Raw genomic sequence first — 23,002 nt, 5'->3', positions numbered from 1 at the left:
GAACCCGGTGTGGGGCTGGGACCCCTCCCTCCTCCGGGGGGACCTCCACAGCCAAGATAATTCTCCCAATACTCCTCCTCCTCTTTCTTCTTCTTCTTCTTCTTCTTCTTCTTCTTCTTCTTCTTCTTCTTCTTGTAATTCTATTTTTTTACATATCCTTCCCAATTCTTAACCACCACACATGGGTGTGGGGCCGGCCTATTTCACATCTCCGCCCCTCCTACTCGCCTCAGTGTGGCTTCTTCTTTATACCCTTAGTTACAGGAGTTCTGCTCAGCTCGTCTTCAGGTGGTTCTCAAGGGTGCCGGTTCTATAGTTTAGTTGTAATTTTGATGTGGTCGTGGGAGGAGACGAGCACAGCATTTGCCTACTCTGCCGTCTTGACTGGAAGTCTCTGCCTTCTAACCAGTCTCTCCACTCACATCTGGTCTCACTGATGTCTGCCGGCTGCCAGACAGCTCCATGCGTGTTCCAAATTCTAACCTTGTCACTCTCCTACTTGAAACTTTTCCATGGCTTCACATTGCATTTATAATATTAATAAAATCTGAGCTACTTACTGGGACTTGGGCCCTGCATGCCACTCTCACCTTATTTCCCCCACCACTGCCTGCCTTTCAGAACCCCCTTGGCTCCTGAACACCTTGAAATTGCTTCACTCCTGTGCCCTTTCTGCCTTGATTACCCTCCCCCAGTGTCTCCTACCACCCACAGACACACCCCTCTGCTTGGCCGACTCCTACGGTCTCACACACTTTTCTCAAGTGTAACTTCCTTCAGGTGCCTCTCATGACCCACCCACCCTCTTCACCACACACTTACACACGCATCCCCTGTGCACTGTGATGGGTAGACTTCTGCCCTCAGTGTAACCCGGTGTGTGTCATTATGTCACTTACTCCCTGTATTATAATTATAGTACTTTGTTTCATGTTTCTGATTCCTGCACCAATCAACCTCTTGCTGGCAGAAGCAATTTTGTATTCATTTTAGAGGACCAAGCACAATGCTTAGTATATAAATAGACATTTGATAAATGACTATTAAATTTTTTTAAATAGTTTTTTAAATAACAGAAATACTAAATGATTGGGGGAAAGCAGCTGTCACCTTTGAAAAGCCAAAGAATTCATGCTCTGTGCTCATCTCTGCCTCTTTATTTTTTTTGCAGCTTCTGTCAGTGGACAACTTGGTGAGTTCTCCTTGCCTTTTCACCTCATTGTCTCTGGATAAGAATGTCTCCCAAATAAATAGGAAACATTTGCTATAGCTGCCTGAGGACCCCTAATCTCTCTTGTTCTTCTTGGCGAGGCTGGAGGGGATATGAAAGTGGCACCTGATCTATGGGCGTAGCCATCCTCTGACCCTCCACGGAAGAAGTGGCAAATGCACAAGCAGCTCCCGGCCTTTGCTGGGCCTTCTGCTCATTTTTATTGCAAATTAAATTTACTTTTAGTTAACCATGCAAGACAGCTTCAACTTCATGGCAGAAGTGCAGGGTTTAGGGCAGGGTGTTCTCCAATCAGCAAGCTATAAACAGTCCTCCGAAAACACCACACTGTGGAGATAACAGCAGGCGTGTCACACTCTCTACAGTTTCAGGAGTAAAATCCTCTGGGAAATGTGTGGAGAGCAGAAGAACACCCAACAACTAGGCCTTAAGTGGAAAAAGAAAAGAAAAACACAGAAAAGGCAAAAACTGGAGAAGAAGCCACATCATCTGTCTCGTACATTTTCTTAGCTCTTTCTTACTGTCTTTGCTGCAGTCACAGTGTCTTGGACCTGTGAGGGCCCTTGAAAAGCAAGAACCTCGCTGCAGCCTCGCCCCTTGGCCCAGAGCAGCTGCCACGGCTGCGTCCTAGTCTAGGTCCCCTCTGGAGCCCAGAGAACGACTTGTCTATTCCTTACTCTGCCACAGCTTCCTATGGTGGGATTTTTCTGGGCATTTTCTGGGTATTATCTATTCAATGAAGGTGTCAGGCGAGCTTTTCTCTGAGCTGAAATCTTAACATGATTTGTCCTGTTAGGAAAGTGTACAATGTGATTTCAGCAATTCCTAGGGAAGTTTTCAGGAGTTTTTGAACATGGTGAAGTGGCAGGGGCAGGGGTGACTGTCTCTAAGATCCGCTTCTGGAGCCGGTGAGCCAGCCATTTTCCCCATTGACACCTGGCAGGGAATCCTGATGGCAGTTCCCTCTTTAAGTCATTTTGCTCATTAGCGTCCCTTAAGCAATCATTCTCCACTGGAGAGGCGAACGCTGGGACTGACATGCAGCCTTGAGAGATCCGTGACCTTCCCAGGGGTGTTTCTTAGGGATTCTCCAAAGCCAGTCCCTCTAGTCTGCGCCTCAGAATCCACTGGAGTGGGAACTGCAGGTAACTCCACCTCAGACTCTTTTTCTCTTTTCTCCTCAGCAACTGCCCCCAAACCTGTGATTTCCCTCCAACCTCCATGGACCACTACCTTCCAAGGAGAGAGTGTGCTTCTGACTTGTAATGGATTTCCCATCAACTCACCACGGGAAACAACATGGTTCTATCAGAACCAAGGGAGCCAAACATCCAGCGTGACCCCAGGAAACACCCGTGTGGTTCAGGAGACTGGAAAGTACCAATGCCAGCACAATGGCTCATCTCTAAGTGACTCTGTGCACTTGATCTTTTCTTCAGGTGAGAAAAAAGGGAAAGAAATAAAAACTGTAGAATTCACAGAGTTACCCGGGAACTGCCCTCTAGTCCCTGAATCAAAATGTATAGCAATAGGACCCTGGAATTTGTATTTTTTACAAGCTGCTTGGTAACGGGAAATTTGAGAAGCAGTTTATGTGAATGGTTCCTGAATCTATGTATAGTTTTAAGCCAATAAAATTTACTTGGAATAAAGAGCATAATAAGGATTGTTCATATTTATAGATAGATGAGAGAGGGGGTTAGAGACAGAGAGGGAGAGGGAGAGAGAGAGAAAGAGAAGAAGATTTCCTTTTTGTCCTAAAACCACCTGTTTTGGATATGAAGCAGTAGCTTTCTGGTAATAATGTTCTTTAATTTAGCGAAAGAGAAAGCTGCATAGGGCAAGAAGCAAAGAAAATGCTTACTCTCTTGGACCTGACAATTCCCCTCTTAAGAATTTACCTACTGAAGCAGTCTTAGATATACCTGCCCAGAGTTGAAAGACCTTAAATGTTCTAGGCAAGAAAACTCACTAAATAAATTACATTTCTGCTATTGAAAGAAAACTGTGGGTATTGAAAACCAGGTCCAGTAATGATACTGATAACATAGAAAAGTTCTCACAGCATACTAAAGGAAAGCAAGTTATCAAATAGAGAAATACTATTCCAGTTTCATGAAAAAAAAAAAAAAAGAAAAGAAAAGAGCACAAACTCTCACATGCAGGCACAGGGAAAAGAGAACTGAAACAAACGTGTGCCACAACCTGGGTGGTGAGCTGATAGGCGGTTTTGGTGTGTATTTCTGCTTTCCAAATTTTCTCAAGGCATTATGTATTCACTTGCCAATCAGAAAGAAAGAAAACGACAAGTACTTTAAGTCCTCTTCCCCAGCCCCCATGCCTATAAAACCTACGTGGGATAATGTTGAGAAGAAGGGAAACAGTGGGATGAAACAAACGGCGGCCTGTGTTTCCTGCAGCTCCCCTCATCCTCCAGGCTCCACTTTCCGTGTTTGAAGGAGACACCATGGTTCTGCGATGCCTCGGAAGGCCGGGATCAGCCCTGAAAAACACCACCATGTACAAGAACCAGGAGGCCCAGGCGCCCCTCCGTGACGGCTCCGACTTCCGCGTTCATGGGGCACTGCTAAGGGACAACGGCCAGTACCACTGCAAGGCGGATAAGGAAAGTTGTTGTTCTGTTGTGTCAAACACAGTGGAAATCCAAGTGCAAGGTAAAGCCCGCGTGATTTCCAAAACAGGTTCCTCACAAGGGTCCCTGCAGTTGGGCCCAGGCAGGGTGTGGCGGGTCCCCCACGACCTTGGGCGCGGTTCTGCCAGGGACACGGGGCAAAGTGGTACCAGGTCTGTCCTGCCTGGGCAGGTCCACTCGCGGTGTGGAGGGTGAATTCCGTTTTCCTCCAGAGCAGTCCCAGCCTCACTTCTCTGGGGACTGTTGTGATCCTTCTCTCTAGAGCTGTTTCGCCATCCTCGGCTGACAGCCAGCCCCTCCCAGCCCACCGAGGGGAGCCCAGTGAACCTGACCTGTGAGACCCAGCTCCCTCTGCAGAGGTCAGATGTCCAGCTCCAGTTCTGCTTCTTCAGAGAACGCCAGGCCCTGGGGTCAGGCTGCAGCAGCTTCCCGGAGCTCCAGATCCCGGCCATGTGGCGTGAAGACACAGGGTCTTACTGGTGCCAGGCTCAGACGGTGACTCTCAGTGTCACGAAGAAAAGCCCGAGTTCCCACATACATGTGCGGAGTGAGTGTCTGGGGGCTCTGAGATCTTCCAGGACTGGGCTGGGCAGAGCGGGCAATGCCTCTCCTTATATGTGGGAACGGAGCTGTCGGAGGGGACGAACCCCAACTCTGTGGGCATCTTAGGTGAACTTAGAGCCAAGAAAGTCCACAAGAGAGGGACAGGTGCGTTTTCTCTTTCAGTGCCATAGGATGCAGCCCTTTCCTTTCCCTCTAAAGTCTCCCTTCCGCGATAACACGCCCTCCTGCTGGGCCCGTGGGCATAAGCTGAGGGGCTGGGTGAGCTCTGCTCCGCCCGATGGGCAGATTCCAGCATGCTGGCTGCCTGCAGCAGAGCCCTTAAGAACAAGAAAACCAAAGGAAAACGTTTGGAGAATAAACCATCCCGACTTGCTGGCCCTGGGGTGGCGTTGTGCCCACTGTTGCTTTTCCCCACATCTCAGCATGACCAGCACCCAGTCACCAAAAGCCTCCTCTGGTTAATTTTGACCCGTGTCATGGGAAACCTATTTGAGCGTTAGGAATGGACGCATAGTCTGTGGTACATGCTTTCCCCAGTGAGGGCGGAGTGAAAGGGTGGCATTATCTACAAACTCACTGCCCTCCCTGGGCGAAAAAGAGAACGGGTTCTATGATTGTTTCTTCTAAACTGCCTAGAATGCATTATTAACCTTCTGTGCTTGTCACAGGTAACGTGTGTTTCTTAGGTCACCAGTTTAAGAAGGGACAGTTTAGAGAAGGTGGGGAGGGAGTTATCCCATGGTTGCAACTCAGTAATTTCTAGCACAGGACACCCCCCCCCCCAGAATAACTAGTGGAACCCCAACTTCAGGCCCAACTCCCTGTCTGCTTAGGTAGCTTCCCTTTTTCTTCAAGACCCCCAGGATGGCTCTCACAGGCTCGGCCTCAAACAATCGTCACTGTGCAAAACCATGCCCACCTGGGCTCTGGAACACTCATTGCATATTTTCCCACTGTCCTGGGTCTGCCTCCTCTGACTGTCTAACTGACAGGCTAGAGGGGACAGACGTAAGTGCCTGCTCTGGGGCAAGCTTATTGTAATGCCAGTGAGTGGTTTTGGGTGGGCCCTGCAGCGCCCGCAGCTCCGGGTAGAGCAGCTCACATGCCAAGTCTCCCTGGCCGCTTCACCACCTCTGCCACTTCCCCCAAGCGATGCCCCTGCTGGGCACTGAGTGGTGCCCAGAATGACTGGCCCATGCTGTGCCAGGGGGTGGGCAGGACACAAGGGGAAGAGGGGCAGGGTCACCTCTGTCTCTTGTACCAGGGGTTTCCACAGATCGCTAGGGAGCAGAAGGTGTCCTGAGCTGTGGAGGGCCCAGTCTGTCCACCATTCCCCTCTTCCCATGGAACAGGCCAATCCCACTACCTGTGCTCAGCTGACTCAGCCCCACGCGTCCTGTGACCCTTCTCCAGCCATTAGCCCCCCACTGCCAAGAGCCCCATGTGTCATTTTCATTCATTCAGGAGCTGTTCCCAGCGTCCAAATACACACTCGCCCACCCCAGGGGTCAGTGTTTGAAGGTCAGGAGCTGGTCCTCATCTGCTCAGTACGTGGAGTCCCAGGGCCCATCAGTGTCTCCTGGTACAGAAGACCCAAACTGCTCAGAGCAACAGAAATTGCACTTTCCCGGGATGCAGAATTCAGGATCTCCACGGTAAAAAGCAGTGATGCTGGCAAGTATTACTGTGTAGCCAACTCCATTCACAGCGCGGAAGTCACCATCAATATCAGAGGTGCGTCTGTCAGATACCATCTGAGGGAGGGGTTACCGAGCTCAGGGAAGACTGCGAGGGACAGGGTAGTGACGGAGGACGGGGTCCTGGGAGAGGACGTGAGTCTGGAAAGAAGAAAGGTCAGAGGCAGAGCCCTGAGGTCAACCCAGTTAAGGGGGCAATAGAGCAGGAGCTGACAAGAAGACTTAGGACGATGGGTAGTGAGAGGTAAGAAGGCAGCGTGAAGGGACAAGGGAGAGGCATGGGTCTGGTGGCAGCAAAATAAGGGGTTCTTCCCTGAGAGTTTTATTTCCTCTGCAAAATGCGAGTGAGTCACCTGAAAGGGGAGACAGCAGAGGACTGAGATCAGCTCAGAAATAGGAAAAAAAAAAAAAAGCAAGACCAGCGTGGGGGACGGGAGTGAGCTGGTGAGAACAGCCTTGGAGGCTGCCGGCCTCCCGGTGCAGGTGAGACTGGGCATGACACTGACCACCTACAGGAAGTGGCAGAAGCAACTGCTGACCGGTTTTTTCTCTCCCTCAGTTCCCGTGTCTCGTCCTCTCCTGACCCGCATGCCTCGTGGGTACTGGGCTTCTGAGGGAAATGAGATGACACTTCGCTGTGAGGCCCAAAGAGGTTCACTCCCGATCCTGTATCAGTTTTTTCATGAAGATGCGTTGCTCAAGGAGATAGAAGCCACTTCGTGGAGAGCAAGTTCCTTCCGCTTTCGTCTGACTGAGGAGCATTCTGGGAGCTACTACTGCACAGCCAGCAATGGCCTGGGCCCCCAGCGCAGTGAGGCCGTGACCCTCTCGGTCCATGGTAAGACGAGGGCTGCCAGTCCGCCAGCCCTGCCGCCTCACCAGCCCCTCCAGAAATGCGCTCCACCTTCCAGTTTCCTCCTCTTCTTCCTCCTGGGGCCAACCTAGAGTCCTCCCCTGCTTCCTGGCTCAGGACTCGGCGGTCGGCCCTCGTGAGCTTCCTTCCTGTGCAGCACAGGTGCCATTGCGCCCTTGCCAGCTGCGCAGCAGCTTTCTGTCCCCTGACCCCCAGCCTGTCAGGAGCTAACTGCTTTGTCTGTCTCTCCACTTGCCCTGTGAACCCCCGGATGCCTGATTTTCATTCATGCAGTTGTTCTCAGTGGCCACGCATCAGTCCCCAGGGCCACAGAGGTGTCTCTTGACCCTTCACTCTCAGACGTTGACCATGAACAGGTTAGAAAACCACGTGAGGTACAAAGGCAGATGGCAGTTGCCGAGTTACTCCGAAGAGGTCCCTCTTGAGTGAGCACTTCTCGAGCTGGTCAGGCAGTGGTGTGAGGGAGGCCCGGGGTGGGGCTGCAGCAGGTAAGGGGTAACACATTGGTGGAGGTGACCTCACCCCCGCTGGCTTGGTGTCCTGCCTGGAAGGCCCCCGAGGTCGTTGTTGTCGCCTAGACAGGAAGTTAAAACGTTTCTGTTGAGCGTTGAATCTCAGCTCTGGGCTGTCCATGGGCAAAGCCCAGGCCCAGTTCTCGGGAGACAGCTTGAGCCGGTTGTCCTGGCTGGTCCTGGAAGCGGCCTCGGTTTCCTCTTCTGTAAACAGAACCAGGCTGGGGCCTAGCCAGAATCCACCCCCTCCCACAATAGTTGTGCAATAGGTTATAAAGAAAGGGATGGGGTCCCTGGAGTGAGAGGACAAGTGAAAGAGACGGAGAAGCTGTGCAGCTGACGTCCGGAGGAAATTGGAGCGGCGACAGCACTATGAAATGCCGTCAGAGAGGTGTAAATCCTACTCATTCGTTCACCCCGTCAGTGGTTACAGTATGTGTGCTGCACCCCAGATAGTACTGACACCTAAGCACAGGGTGACGGCTAAGGGACACCAGACTAGAGCAGCGGACCCCATGCACACAGTTCCTGGGGCCTAAGAGCCACTGTGGATGGTCAGGAGGGCCCACACCACTCGGGACAGAAGAGCCTGGGGGCTGTGGGGGCAAATGGGACAGAGCCCCAGTCAGAGTTGGGAGATGCAAGCCAACTTCTCACGAGAGCTCTCGGTGTAACTTGAGTCGTCAGGATGACTGGGGACCTTTCCGGAAAAAGAGGGGAAAGGTGGGAAGAGGAAGAAAGAGGCTGTGTCCCTGATAGAGGCACATGCTAAAAAACTGGTGAGGGAAGGAGAGAAAGTTCAAGGAACTGGGAGGAGGTCTGTTGTGTTGACCGCATCGTCCAGTGAAATGGGCAGAAGGGGCGGGGCCAGCTGGGGCAGGGGGCGGGGCCAGGTCACCAGGCCTTAGAAGCCACGGTAAGGGCTTGGGCTTTATTCTACAGGGTAACCTGGACTCTGTGAAGGGTTTTAATATTGGGGACAAGACTCCAGCGGCACAGTGAAGAAGGGATGTTAGAAGAGCCAATCTGGGGCGCTGCCAAGAATAGAGGGGAGGGCCCTAGAAGACAGAACCCCAAAGCCAGCCCCCAATCCTGAGAAGGGACTGTGGCTGGGGAGAGTATGTTCCTTAGAAACCTAGGGAAGAGATGGCTTTAGGCAAAAACTAAGGGGCAGTTAAATAAAGCAGAGTTGAGAGATGGCAAAAGATAAGCCCTGAGTCACACCCCTGCTCTAGCCGCAAAGCCCCGAGAAAACAAACATGAGCCAGAATACCTGGGTGTGACTCCCGCCTCCTCTTGCTACTTTGTGCTCTTTTACTGTCATCTGTAAAATAGGAACCATAATAGGACCTGCCCCGTGGATGGTTTTGGTCATTAAATTCGTGTCTGCGTACATTGTTTGCAGATTATATGTGACAAACGCATACACACCAGACCCAGAGTCAAAAGCACTATTTTATCATTGTAATATCATTTTTATCATCATAATGTGAGAAAATAACTAGTAGGTTAGAGGGGATAAAGACCGGGTGTAATGGACAAAAACAAAAAAGTGTCAGATAAAGAAGTGGAGACAATAAAAGTGGGCCACTTCCTCTGGAAGTCTGCAGAAAAGGGGCGAGACATTCAGTGCAGACAGGGCGCGTTTGTTTTGTCCTGTTGTTTTTCTAACATGGAGAGGAGTAAACCACCTAAATAGTGTTTGGAAGAAGCCAGTAGAGGCAGCAAATTTACATCCAGAACAGAGGCAGGTGAGCTCAGAGTCAGGAAAAGAGGGGACCCTTCTTGGTTGGGCGGAGGGTCAACTGTTCCAGGGTCACCGGCAGAGGGGAGGGGCAGGGGGCTGGTGTAAGGAAGGGCGCCGCCTGGTGGCAGCAAACTGAAGGGCTTCTCCGCTGAGAGTAGAGTCACTTCCTCTGGCACAAGGAGGTGAGGGACCTACAAGGAAGACAGAGGAGGAGGAGGACGGGCTGGGGCCTAGGGGTCAGATGGGTAAAGAAAAGACTGAAATGGCCAGCGGGGGCGGGGGGGACGGGAGTGAGCTGGTGAGAACAGGCCTAGAGGCTGCCGGCCTCCCGGTAGAGGTGAGACTGGACATGACACTGACCACCTATGGGAAGTGGCAGAAGCAACTGCTGACCGGTTTTTTCTCTCCCTCAGTTCCCGTGTCTCGTCCTGTCCTGACCTTCACGCCTCCTGCGTCCCGGGCTCCAGAGGGAGATGTGGTGACACTTCGCTGTGAGGCTCAAAGAGGTTCACTCCCAATCCAATTTCGATTTTTTCGTGAATATGCGTTGCTCAAGGAGATAGAAGCCACTTCGTGGAGAGCAAGTTCCTTCCGCTTTCGTCTGACTGAGGAGCAGTCTGGGAGCTACTACTGCACAGCCAGCAATGGCCTGGGCCCCCAGCGCAGTGCGGCCGTGACCCTCTCGGTCCATGGTAAGACGAGGGCTGCCAGTCCGCCAGCCCTGCCGCCTCACCAGCCCCTCCAGAAATGCGCTCCACCTTCCAGTTTCCTCCTCTTCTTCCTCCTGGGGCCAACCTAGAGTCCTCCCCTGCTTCCTGGCTCAGGACTCGGCGGTCGGCCCTCGTGAGCTTCCTTCCTGTGCAGCACAGGTGCCATTGCGCCCTTGCCAGCTGCGCAGCAGCTTTCTGTCCCCTGACCCCCAGCCTGTCAGGAGCTAACTGCTTTGTCTGTCTCTCCACTTGCCCTGTGAACCCCCGGATGCCTGATTTTCATTCATGCAGTTGTTCTCAGTGGCCACGCATCAGTCCCCAGGGCCACAGAGGTGTCTCTTGACCCTTCACTCTCAGACGTTGACCATGAACAGGTTAGAAAACCACGTGAGGTACAAAGGCAGATGGCAGTTGCCGAGTTACTCCGAAGAGGTCCCTCTTGAGTGAGCACTTCTCAAGCTGGTCAGGCAGTGGTGTGAGGGAGGCCCGGGGTGGGGCTGCAGCAGGTAAGGGGTAACACATTGGTGGAGGTGACCTCACCCCCGCTGGCTTGGTGTCCTGCCTGGAAGGCCCCCGAGGTCGTTGTTGTCGCCTAGACAGGAAGTTAAATCGTTTCTGTTGAGCGTTGAATCTCAGCTCTGGGCTGTCCATGGGCAAAGCCCAGGCCCAGTTCTCGGGAGACAGCTTGAGTCGGTTGTCCTGGCTGGTCCTGGCCTCGGTTTCCTCTTCTGTAAACAGAACCAGGCTGGGGCCTAGCCAGAATCCACCCCCTCCCACAATAGTTGTGCAATAGGTTATAAAGAAAGGGATGGGGTCCCTGGAGTGAGAGGACAAGTGAAAGAGACGGAGAAGCTGTGCAGCTGACGTCCGGAGGAAATTGGAGCGGCGACAGCACTATGAAATGCCGTCAGAGAGGTGTAAATCCTACTCATTCGTTCACCCCATCAGTGGTTACAGTATGTGTGCTGCACCCCAGATAGTACTGACACCTAAGCACAGGGTGACGGCTAAGGGACACCAGGCTAGAGCAGCGGGCCCCATGCACACAGTTCCTGGGGCCTAAGAGCCGCTGTGGATAGTCAGGAGGGCCCACACCACTCGGGACAGAAGATCCTGGGGGCTGGGGGGGTAAATGGGGAAGGAAAAGACTGAAATGGCCCCATTGGGGACAGGAGTGAGCTGGTGAGAACAGCCCTGGAGGCTGCCGGCCTCCTGGTGCAGGTGAGACTGGACATAACACTGACCACCTACAGGAAGTGGCAGAAGCAACTGCTGACCGTTTTTTTCTCTCCCTCAGTTCCCGTGTCTCATCCTGTCCTTACCCTCAGGCCTCCTGGGGCCCAGGCTTCTGTGGGAGATGAGATGACACTTCACTGTGAGGGGCACAGAGGTTCACTCCCGATCCGGTATCAGTTTTTTCATGAAGATGCGTTGCTCAAGGAAATAAAAGCCACTTCATGGAGAGAAAGTTACTTCCGCTTTCGTCTGACTGAGGAGCATTCTGGGAGCTACTACTGCACAGCCAACAATGGCCTGGGCCCCCAGCGCAGTGCGGCCGTGACCCTCTCTGTCATCGGTAAGTCCTGGTTTCCTGCCAGTCACCCACCCTTGACTCAAACCCCACTCACAGAAGCCCCTTCAGAAGTCTGCATGCTCCTTCCCATTTTCTAGCCCAGTGAGCCTGGTGTCCCTCTTGGCTCCCTGCTCCCAGAACCCTTTCTCTGTGGGCCTCAGCCCTCACCCAGCACTAGCTCAGCAGACCCCTCCAACCCATGCCGAGCTTTTACCAAATGAATGCATTTTCTCAGATTACCTCTCCTGTTCTGTGAGTTCAGTGCCCAAGCCAGTTTCTCTTAATTCAAGGCACAGACGCATGTCACATTTCCCCACGAACACACACAAACTTAGCTGCAAGCATAGTCATAGGGACCAGTAGTAGCCAAAAACTTACCTTCTCCAAGGGGTTCTCAAGCAGGGCAAGCTCTCCCAGTGGGTTTGAAGAGTCTGAAGGGGGAAAGCAGGAAGGAAAAAAGGAAGTAAAGAAGGAGGGAGAGAGGGAGGGAGGGAGGGAGGGAGGGAGGGAAGGAAGGAGGGAGGGAGGGGAGGGCTTCTAGAAACCAACTCCTCAGTTTTCTGGGGTTTCTGTGACCCCCCTCATCTTAATCCATTAAAATCAGCATCATTTTATTGTATTATAGTTTTAAGTTTTTGTTGAAGTATGACATACATTCATAAAAGTATACTAATCATAGGTGTAAACTCATGGTTACCCAAGTGTCATTTTGGGGTAAAATTACCTCTTTACACTTGGATTTTGTTTAGTAGAGAGTGAAAATCTGGTTTTCTTTTCAGAAAAGCAGCAGTATGGTAGAAAAATTCTGAGTCTGGTGCATCAGACCATTTTACATGACAGAAAACAGATCCCCAGGTGTTCCCGGGATGAAGGTTCGTGGGATACCCAGAGAGTGAGAAAGACAGGCCAGCATACATACCCAGATCCATAGCAGAGCTTCTGGGGGTGACTTCTTGCTCTGTGTTCGGCTTCTGCTCCAGCTGCCTAAGCAGTGGTTGTAGCCCGTCTGACTAGTTGGGCGGCCTGGCCTCGAGGCCATCTCCTAGGTCACTGGAAAGTCTGTAATGGGTTGTTCTTAAAACCACGACCCAACACACCATGGCCAAGACAGCAGGATCCCTTGGGACAGCACAACACATAATGACTGTGTTTAAGAAAATACTTCTTTAGGGAACTGTGTGTTACATGCACTCTGGGGTTCCTAGAAAGAGCCAGGGTATGTGGAAAACACCTTGCCATGGGTGTCTGACATGTGCACAGGTCAGAAAACCTGAATTCTAGCTCTGGCTATGAAAATGCCTAGTCCAGAATTTGGGTAGACTTTTTTTACCTTATATTGAAAATGAGATAATACAGTAATTACGATCCCTTCTGGCCCCGGAATTCTGTAGCTTGCGTTGGAACGGGACCTGGTGTTCAGTAAGCTCTGGAAGAAATGAAGTGACGGGGAGGCTTAGCAGCACTTGCCCAGGCCCCATGGAAGGCGACCGGGGAGCCCATGAGGGCCACAGAGCTGGGCTCCTTTACCAGGCAAAGCAGGAGGGAGTGCCACTGTGACAGCATCGTCACCCTCCCCGGGGACAGTTAGGGAGCAGGAATTAGTCAGAGTGGGACTGGGGCTGGGAGTGTGGTCTGGTCAGAATTCGTCAACAAGGCGAGTTGCTGGAACCGCCCGTGGCCTTAGGGACACGAGTCCGTGCAGAGCTCCTAGTATTACAGTCTCATTTGAGGACATACGGGTCTGAAGGCTGTCTTGCGCTTTCATAGCTCTCGTTTCGGGTTCTGGAATCAAGAACAATCAGAGGAAGCCATTCCCCCAATATACAGTGTTGAGTAAAGGCATTATTTAAGAAATTTAAGTTTTCTGAGCGCCAGACTCCAAAGCCAAAACCCAGTCTATCCAGGAAAGCCCCAAGCCCTGGGACACCCTCTATTCCAGCATCATGTTTTATTTTGTTCTCAAAGTTAGCAAGATCCAAAACCTCTTTATTTCCTGTTTCTTGTCTCTCTCCCTCAGTATCAGACTGTTAGTTTCATAAGAATAGAACCTCATCAGCTTTGGTCTCCGTGACAATCCCTGTGCCCACTGGGTGTCTGGCACAAAGTAGGTCCTCAGTCAGCCTTCGTGATTCAACGAAGTCTGTGAGGTGAGATGAGGGAGCGAAGAGGAGGGAGAGAACACTGGTCTTTGCATCCGTGGCTGTCCCGGGACCAGCATGAGGGAACTCCACGATGGCCAACAATTTGTCCGAGTGCTGAGAAGCTTCTCTCTGAGCCATGCAGACCTCCTGGTGGAATAATCTACCTGTGGGGGAGATGTGCCCCCAACAAGAGACACAGGCAGATGTTGTGGGAACGTGTTCTGATGAGATAGTCCCATGGGAATCTATCAACAGCCCCATGTCACTGAGACACACACACACACACACACACACACACACACACCATTCTCAAGCAAATACAAGACTGAATTTAACTTCATTCATTGAAAGATATAAGCCAGAAAAAGTCCAATGTGATAAGCTTTGTATCGCTGCATTTAAGATTATAAAAAGAAAGAATACATGATATTTTTAAGACAAAGTATTACTTTAGGGGACAAAAAAGATTGCCACGTTCTTCTGGATATACTGAACAAAATTAAAGAAAATATGAATTCAGGTGTGGGGGACTACAAAAAAGAATTTAAAGGAGTCAAAGAAGAGATAACAGAAGAGATAAAAAGACGTTACCTAGCAGAACTCAGGAGAAAAAACAAAGAAAATCACAAAGCTATTTTAGAGATGAAATCCAAATTTAAAGCAGTAAGAATAGAATGTGTACATCTGAAAACTGTTAATTGAATGGGAAATTGGTTTGAGGGGAAAAAAACATAGAGTGGAAATTGGAAAGATGCAGAAATAGAAACAAAAAGAAAAAATATTTCAAATACGGAGTTCAGACAATGAGACCCCTACAAGTTGATAATTAAGTGTCTCTACATTCAAAAACCAAACTGAAGAGAAAGACAAAGCTCAAAGATGTAATAAAAGTTTTCCGGAAGTGAAGAAAACTTGGATATGTAAATCCATAGGTGTTTTCCTCACTTCAGGAAAACTTTTTTGTAAATCGTTTCTGACTACTTTACAGACAGAAACTCATCACTAGTGGATGGTAGTTCATTGGCCGTCCATGAGAAATCAACCACAGGGTCACAAAGGATAAGATGAGTGAACTGTTCAGTTTAAGACTCAGAAAAGAGAACAAATAAACAAACGTCTGCATTTGTGTGATTATAATCAGTCAGAGAATGAGGAAGCAGAAACTCTAACACCATCAGTGCAGGTGTAAACTGGCCCAAACTTTTTGAATAACAATGAATATTATATATCATTATTTGAAATGCCCATATCCCTCATCCCAGAAATTCCACGTCTAAGAATTTATCCTACGAAGTGCATGGACAAATGTGTAAAAAAAAAAAAAATATATATATATATATATATACACACACACACACACACACACACACACACACACGTATATATATATATATATGTCATCCATATATATACTGGATGTATATATACTGGATATATGTATGTGTGTGTGTGTGTGTGGTGTGTGTGTGTGTGTATATATATATATACACATATATATAATTGTTTAATGTAGCATTATTGGAAATTAGAAAGTAACAACCTAAACATCCATTAATGGGGAATTGCTTAAATGTATTATGGTAAATCCATGCAAGAAAATGGTTTGTGGTTGTTAAAACAATCAAGCGATATTTATCTCAAACTATCGAATTGTAAACTTAAAAGAGTCTCATTTTATTGTGCGTAAATTATACCTCAATAGTGATTTTTATAAGTGACTGAGATAGTCATAACAGAGAGATGCCCATTGTATGTTGCTAAGGGGGAAATCAATGTGTAGATCTAGCACGTGAGGTGGTGTGTGTGTGTTTGATCCCATGCATGGGGTGTGTGTATGCATGTGTGTGTGCACGTGGGATGTATGTGTGTGCTTATACATGGAAAAGATCTAGAAAGCGTCCCAAGTACTCGCCACTAGTAATCTCGGGAATATGAAAATAAAGGAAATGGGAAAACCTTTAATTTTTACTTTATACAACTCTGTAGGATTTCTTTTTTTATGAGGAGCTGTTTTTTAAAAAAAAGAAAAAGATACTGGTATCGACTAACTCATTTTTGCCTTCAGTTCCAGCATCTCAGCCCATCCTTACCCTCCGGGCGCCCAGGGCCCAGGCCCTGGTGGGGGACACAGTGGAGCTGCACTGTGAGGCCCAGACAGGCTCTCCCCCGATCCTGTACCGCTTTTATCACGACGGTGTCACCCTGGGAAGCAGCTCGGCCCCCTCTGGAGGAGGAGTGTCCTTCAACCTGTCTCTGACTGCAGAACATTCTGGAAACTACTCCTGTGAGGCCGACAATGTCCTGGGGGCCCAGCGCAGTGAGGTGGTGCCACTCAGTGTCACAGGTGAGTTGGCCCTTCCAACTACAGCATAACGTGGGAAAGACCATCTCCCCGTCTTCTCCAGCAGCTGAGACTAGAGGTTCCACAAGGCCATTTGCTTTGTCACATCACGGTCAGCCTGCTGCCTACACAGCCTCCATCTGGGAATTCTTCTGGCTTCTACATTTTCAGGAACTTGTGCCTTCCCTTTGCTTGCTATGCGTTTCCAGGTAGCAACACTGCAGCCATTGTGATCAAAACACAAGCTGCATTGTGGTCAACCGTGATCAGCAGGGAAGGGACTTAAAAAGTTCCGCGTGTCTCACCTCAGAAGATACTTAGTTGGGGTTTCCTCTGTTTGGCCATCAATGGAAAGGCCAACTCACGCTGTCACTGACTCTGAATTTCTCTCCAGCTCCCCTGCCCCTGTCCCAGAGCAGCTCGGTCCCGACCCAGAACTCTTGCTAAAAGACTTCTCAGCATGCTGACCCCGTCCATGGCCCCTTGCCCATTTAGTTCCCGCGCTCACTGGCACCTGGCCCTGTCACGGGCTGACCGAGTGGTGCCCACATTCCATGCAGCTGTGGCCCCTCACTCACAGCCTTCCTCTCTTCCCCACTCTGCCATCGTGCCATGACTCTAACGTCCACACGATGACCCAGTCAGCACCGTGGGCTGTCACCCTCTGCACACAAGCCACCCGCTCTCACATGCACACACCACGCCAGCTATCTGACCACAGTCTCCTGTGCTTTTTCCTGTTTCTTCAACGTCTCCAGTCATTGTTGTTCTCATTCCTCAACAGAACCCCCAGTTCACTGACACCCTATCCCAGAACCCTCACTTGGTCCCATGTCAGCCTCCAGCCACTTCTCTTTTGTGGCTAAACTTCTAAGAAGACTCAGCAACACAGACTGTCTCCACCCCTTGTTACCCACAAGGTTCTAACCCTCTGTTTTCTAATGACCTTCCCATGAAAACGGCCCTCCCGGAAGTCACCAATGACCTCCATGACTTGAAAGCCAGTGGCCATTGTCCAGTCCTCCTCACGCCTGATCTGTCAGCAGCGGCCCATGTGGTTCAGCGTTTCTTCCTCCTTGACACCGTCCAGGTCTGCGGTGACGGCTCCCTGCCTGCGTTTCTCCTCTCTGGCCACTCCTTCTCAGCCTCCTTACTGATTCCTCTTTTTATACATGAACTTTAAAGCTCGGTGTGTTCCGGGACTTTGTCCTACGTCACCCTCTTTTCTTACCTACTTTCCTGCTGTGGAGGGTCCTGGGCACGTAATCTAGAAACGATTCCTCGACTTCTCTCTTCAGAGGAGACCCCCCACCTGAGTACCTGCCATAGCTGCACTCACATCTCAGATGCTCACGGACCTGAGCGGCTGTGACACTGAGCTTATGACATTCCCCCCCAGACTTGTTCCTCCTCCAGGCGTCCCTACCTCGTCAAAGACACCACCGTCCACCCAGATATACAGGCACAAACCCAGGAATTCTCCTCGGCCTCTCTCTCCCTTGCTCCCCGCAGCCAGTTAACCACTAGGGCCTGTTGATTTTACTTCCCAAGTATTTCCTGGCTCTTTGCTTCCGGTCTCCACAGCCACTGTCCTAGTCAAACCTGCCATCGCATCCATTGCTGCAAGGCCACCTCTCCACTCCACTTGTGACCCATCTCTACTCCGCCTCTGTCCCAGTACAGGCCATCCGCACACTGAAATCCGAATGGTACGATAAGACAGATTTGATCGTTTCACGCCCCCATTCAGACACACCTGCAGGCTTCCCACTGCTCCGCGAAGGGGGCTCAGTGCTTACCATGGCTCGTGAAGCCCCGCTAGCTCCCCAGCTCCTGCTTCATGGCTTGCTTCAGGCCCTTCTCTTAGTGCTGCCGCCATCTTGTTGCAGTAACACAAAAGCTCCCACCTCAGGGCCTTTGCACACACTGTTTGCTTGCCTGATGCGTCCTTTACTTCCCTCTCCACCTGGTTAATTTCAAGCGTTACTGTGTGAGGAAGGAATCCCTGACTGACCCCACGACATCAGGTCCCAGTGTGGAACCTGTTCTTTACTTCACATCAATCATCAGTGTTTCAATTCAATTTTTGTGTTTTGATTGACTTGCTTCCTGTCATGGCTTCTGCACTGTAGGCTCCCTGAGATCCGGGGCGGTGCTGTGCCTGTCTCGCTGTTGAATCCCCAGTAACCAGTCTAGTTCCTGCGAAATGTAAATGGCGCAAGTATTTTTTGATGAGTGGATGAATGTAAGACTGAGCAAGCAAAGCACCAGTGCTCAGCATCCCACGGCCGCAGCTCTGAGGCAGCCCCGGCTCGGCTGCGCCCCGGCTGGGTGGCAACAGCACCTCCCACCCCTCGTTTGCTACTGGAATGATTTCCCCTTTTCCCCATTGTCTTTTGCCTTCTCAGACACCCAGGTTTCCATTTAATTACTGTTTTCAGACACATTTGAGGTTGGACCTTCAGGTGCCCTGAGCTACATCTAGCACTGCACACACGATTGTTTCTTCAGATCTGAAGAAATTATAGCTGAGTTCTGAGTGATGTCACGAGGTCAAAAACTGAAAAAAAAAAAAAAAATTCTGTTTGAAATGGTTTTACTATGAAGAAACATATTTAAACAGTAGGAGCTGATAGCTAACTATTCTGTCTCCCTCAGTTCCAGCTTCTCGGCCCGTCCTCACCCTCAGGGCGCCCGGAGCCCAGGCCCTGGTGGGAGACACAGTGGAGCTTCACTGTGAGGCCCAGACAGGCTCTCCCCCGATCCTGTACCGCTTTTATCACGACGGTGTCACCCTGGGGAACAGCTCGGCCCCCTCTGGAGGAGGAGTGTCCTTCATCCTGTCTCTGACTGCAGAACATTCCGGAAACTACTCCTGTGAGGCCAACAATGGGCTGGGGGCCCAGCTCAGTGAGGTGGTGACACTCAGTGTCACAGGTGAGTTGGCCCAGCGGCACAATCAAGGGCTGACTGGGCCTTCCTTCCCAGCGGCTGAAAGAGTGCTGTAGCGCTCCTGTCACCCTGTGTGACATCCTAGCCCACTTCCTGCCTACAGAACCTGCACTGGGACATCTGGGGTCTTTCCCGTGCTTATGGTTTCAGGAAGCAGGCCCTTCCCAACAGCCCCATTCAAACTGTCTTGACTATGATGAAAACTCACCAAAAATGCCATGCAGACTCTTTAATTTCTTTTTCTTTTTCTTTTTGAAATACATTTTTATTAAAGTGTGATACTCTAGAATGAAAGGAAAGGAATAAGGGCATTGTCATATATGAGCTTTCATGTGCCCATATACATGTCCATGAATTTCACATCAGAGAAAGGTCACTGAAGAACACAGGTGGACAGAAAGGGCCAGGAACTCAGAAACATCTCAGCAAGGGTGGACGGGGGTTGGGGGGTGGATGATGTCAGGTTTTGATGGTCCGTATTGATGGTCTAGTCCAATGTTTGTAAACTTTCTGACATCTGCCTTCTTTAAAAACTACCTTTGTGGTCAATGAACTTATCTCTGCTATCACAATTTTGCAGTGTTTTGGCAATGAACTTGCATGGCTCTCCCTTCCTTGTCAATGACCTTATATGATAGCCAAGGTAAATCGAGCCAGCTGAGGTAAAAGCTGCCTTGAACCGAAAGTAGGTAGTTGGGTTAGGTGAGAACAATTGTTTTTCATTAACAGAACCATGAGGGACTGCCCCATTTTGTAACAATGATTGATAAAGTTAACTTAGCAGCAGGTTACTCCCAAGCAGACTCTTTAGAACGTGGGCTGACACAACAGGGAATCCCGAGAATTCTGCGTGGGGGCTTCTCTGCTGCAAGGAAGGGGAGGCCATTCCCCGACTAGGTTCTCCTCTCAGTGCCTCCCACAAGCCTCCTTGCTCTCGAGCAGCTTTCATTACAAAGGATGTAAGTGTTCCCCACAATTCCACACTGGAAATTCTGTTACTAAGAGTTGTGCACACAGCCTTTCAGGAGACACCTCCAGTCAAGTGAGTTCCCCAAGTGATTGTGAAAGCAGTGGGGACCCAGGGGGCCAGCATAGAAAAGGTGTGAACAGGAAACCGTGGAGTGGAAGTGGCCGCCCAGTGGTCAAATCGCTCCGTTCTCTAAGCTGCCCCGTGACCTCATCCGTGAAGTGTGTTATCCAGAGGGAAAGTGCATCTGTGAGCTCTGGGTCTGCTTTGTGATGATGGTGCCTGTAAGCCAAATGTCTAAACCCCTGTTTAAGGAGACCCGGGGAATAGCAAAGTATGCTAATGTCTGCTGAGATGAAGGTCCTAGTCTGGGCTCTGAAGATAACTGGCTGTATGACCGTGGCCAAGCATATTTCCCTATGTTGACTTCGATTTCCTCACCCAGAATGCGGGAAAATCAGACTACGTGGAAATAATTGTCGTCCCCAGCTTTAGAATTCTGTGACTTTGGTTCACAAGGAATATGGGTTATTCAGACTAATAATATCACAGAAGGAAACATGCCAAAGGAGAAGCTGGGAGTCTCCACTCCTGGGACACCCCAGAGAAACAGGAGACCATGAAATGGCACGTCAGTGCCTCAGAGAGCTATGAGGTGAGATAAGGCTGGTACGCTGAGTCTCTTCTCGTGGCTGGGTCCCTGGACCCTTAGGAATAGAGACAAAGTCCCGTGAGCAGACTCGCTTGGGGGCCAGCCCAGGACCCGGGACTTCAACAAGATGCCTAGTGCAGCCAGGAGGCACCTGGACTTCAGGTTCGATTGTTTTCATTCCAGCCAGGCCATTCTTCTTCCCCACTGGCAGGCAGCCAGTTTTCCTCCAAGATTCACAGGGACTCACACACGCACCTGTTACAGTCGCCGCAGTCACCTGTTTCACGCCCCCCAGCACAGCGGACATGCACATCACACCTCCCACGCTAGTCATCATTCCTGCTCATCCCCAGTCTTCTGTTTCTGTGACTCCCCTGCTACTGCTGTCACCCCTGATGGGCTCCCTGCCCCACCCAGAGGGGTTGTGTCTGAGACATGGGTCATGCAGAACAGGACCTGCCAGGAGAAGACACCTCTCGCTGTCATCATCACCACCATCATCGTCACTGAACCCTTGACGGGGCCAGGCCCTGGCCTTGGGGACTGATGTGCAACCTCTCGTTTAATCCTCAAACCATCTTTATCCCCACTTTGCAGGAAAGGAAACTGAGGTTTAGAGAGGTGACGTAACTAGTGTTCAGACCTTTCAGACCTGGCGAGCAATGTTTGAAGCCAGGTTGGAACACGGATCTACCCAGCTCTTAACATTAGTCTTCACCCTTTTTGGCCACGTTTAAACACCACCTTTTGGTTTTAAATGATGTGTTATTCTGAAAGAATACAGAAATCTTTGTGATAAAAAAAATTAAATGGTACAAAAGGAATAATACTAAAAAGTAAAAGTCTCCTTCTACCTGCATCCACACGCTTTCATAGCCACATACTTCCAAGACATAACCTCTGTCAATAGTTTTGTGTGTATTCTTCCAGAGCTATTCAGATATATTACAAACATGAAGGCATAGGATTTGTTACAAAAGTAGAATCATATTACACATATAGTTATGCAACTTGCAATTTTCACTTAAAAATACATCTTGACTTTAGTTTTAAAACTATGTCTTGGATATCTTCCATGTTTCAGTAGCCGGTCAACTAGGCTGTCTCTAGTTTTCATGCTACAATACGAATCTTTGACAACTATCTTTGCATATCTTTTGTCAGTATCCCTACAGAAAATAGTCTTAGAAGTAGATTTGCTGAGTCAGTTTATGTGCATTTTAAATTTGATATTTATTGCCAAATTGCCATTCAAGGAAGTGTGTCAAAAAAAAAAAAATAGAACAAAAAAAAAACATCAGATTTGTACGGAACCACAAAGGACCGCAAACAGCCAAAGCAATTCTGAGAAAAAAGAACAAGGCCGGAGGTATCACACTCCCTGACTTCAAACTATACTGTAAGACAATAATAATCGAAACAGTATGGTACTGGCAAAAAAACAGACACACGGAACAATGGGACAGAATTGATATAGGAGCCAAAAACATACAATGGAGAAAAACAAGCCTTTTTAATAAATTGTGTAGGGAAAATTGGAAAGCCACATGCAAAAGAATGAAACTAGATTATTTGTCACCATACACACAAAAAATAACTCAAAATGGATCAAAGACCTAAATGTAAGATGTGAAACAATAAAATGCATAGACGAAAACATAGGCACTAAACTTACAAACCTTGGTCTCAGAGAGGATTTTATGAACTTGACCCCAAAGGCAAGGGAAGTAAAAGCACAAATAAATGAATGGGACTACATCAAACTAAAAAGCTTCTACACAGCAAAAAGAAACCATCAACAAAAGAAAAAGGCAACCAAATAAGTGGGAGAAGGTATTTGCAAACAATGCCTCCAATAAGGAGCTAATATCCAAAATATAGAGAGAGTTCATACAACTCAAAGGCAAACCAACAAATAGTCTGGTTAAAAATGGGCAGAGGACCTGAATAGATATTTCTCCAAAGAGGACATACAGATGGCCAATAGATATGAAAAGACACTTAAAGATACTAATCATCAGAGAAATGCAAATTAAAATCACAATGAGATATCACGTCACACCAGTCAGAATGGCTATCATCAATAAATCAACAACAAGTGTTGGTGAGGATTTGGAAAAAAGGTAACCCTTCTGCACTGTTGGTGGGATTGCAAATTAGTGCAGCCACTATGGAAAACAATATGGAGGTTCCTCAAAAAATTAAGAATAGAACTATCATATGACCCAGCAATCCCTTTACTGGATATCTACCTGAAAAAATTTGAAAACATTTACTCGTAAAGATATATGTACCTGTATGTTCATTGCAGCATTCTTCATAGTAGCCAAGACAAGGAAACAGCCAAAGTGTCCTTCGATAGATGATTGGATAAAGACGTCGTGGTAT

The 23,002-nt window shown here is 49.2% G+C and overlaps 1 protein-coding gene across 6 annotated transcripts in view; it reads left to right on the top strand.

Moving 5' to 3' along the window:
* Positions 1-23,002, top strand: part of FCRL5 (Fc receptor like 5) — a 42,890-nt gene that overhangs the window by 12,224 nt on the left and 7,664 nt on the right. For 5 of the 6 annotated variants that reach the window (XM_074318520.2, XM_074318521.2, XM_088799702.1 and 2 more), the window contains 10 exons: positions 1,172-1,192; positions 2,416-2,670; positions 3,652-3,906; positions 4,147-4,431; positions 5,913-6,182; positions 6,705-6,983; positions 9,692-9,970; positions 11,286-11,564; positions 15,768-16,046; positions 18,702-18,980. In XM_074318520.2, coding sequence (XP_074174621.2) covers positions 1,172-1,192; positions 2,416-2,670; positions 3,652-3,906; positions 4,147-4,431; positions 5,913-6,182; positions 6,705-6,983; positions 9,692-9,970; positions 11,286-11,564; positions 15,768-16,046; positions 18,702-18,980 — 2,481 coding nt within the window. The remainder of the gene's footprint in view (positions 1-1,171; positions 1,193-2,415; positions 2,671-3,651; positions 3,907-4,146; positions 4,432-5,912; positions 6,183-6,704; positions 6,984-9,691; positions 9,971-11,285; positions 11,565-15,767; positions 16,047-18,701; positions 18,981-23,002) is intronic. The other variant, XM_088799703.1, reaches the window with a different exon arrangement.

The sequence above is a fragment of the Rhinolophus sinicus genome, chromosome 7 (genome assembly GCF_057876585.1).
Source record: "Rhinolophus sinicus isolate RSI-liver-muscle chromosome 7, RSI-T2T, whole genome shotgun sequence".
NCBI classification, from domain to species: Eukaryota; Metazoa; Chordata; class Mammalia; order Chiroptera; family Rhinolophidae; genus Rhinolophus; species Rhinolophus sinicus.
Note: the sequence above shows the minus strand (reverse complement) of the source record. Positions and strands in the feature narration are given on the sequence as shown.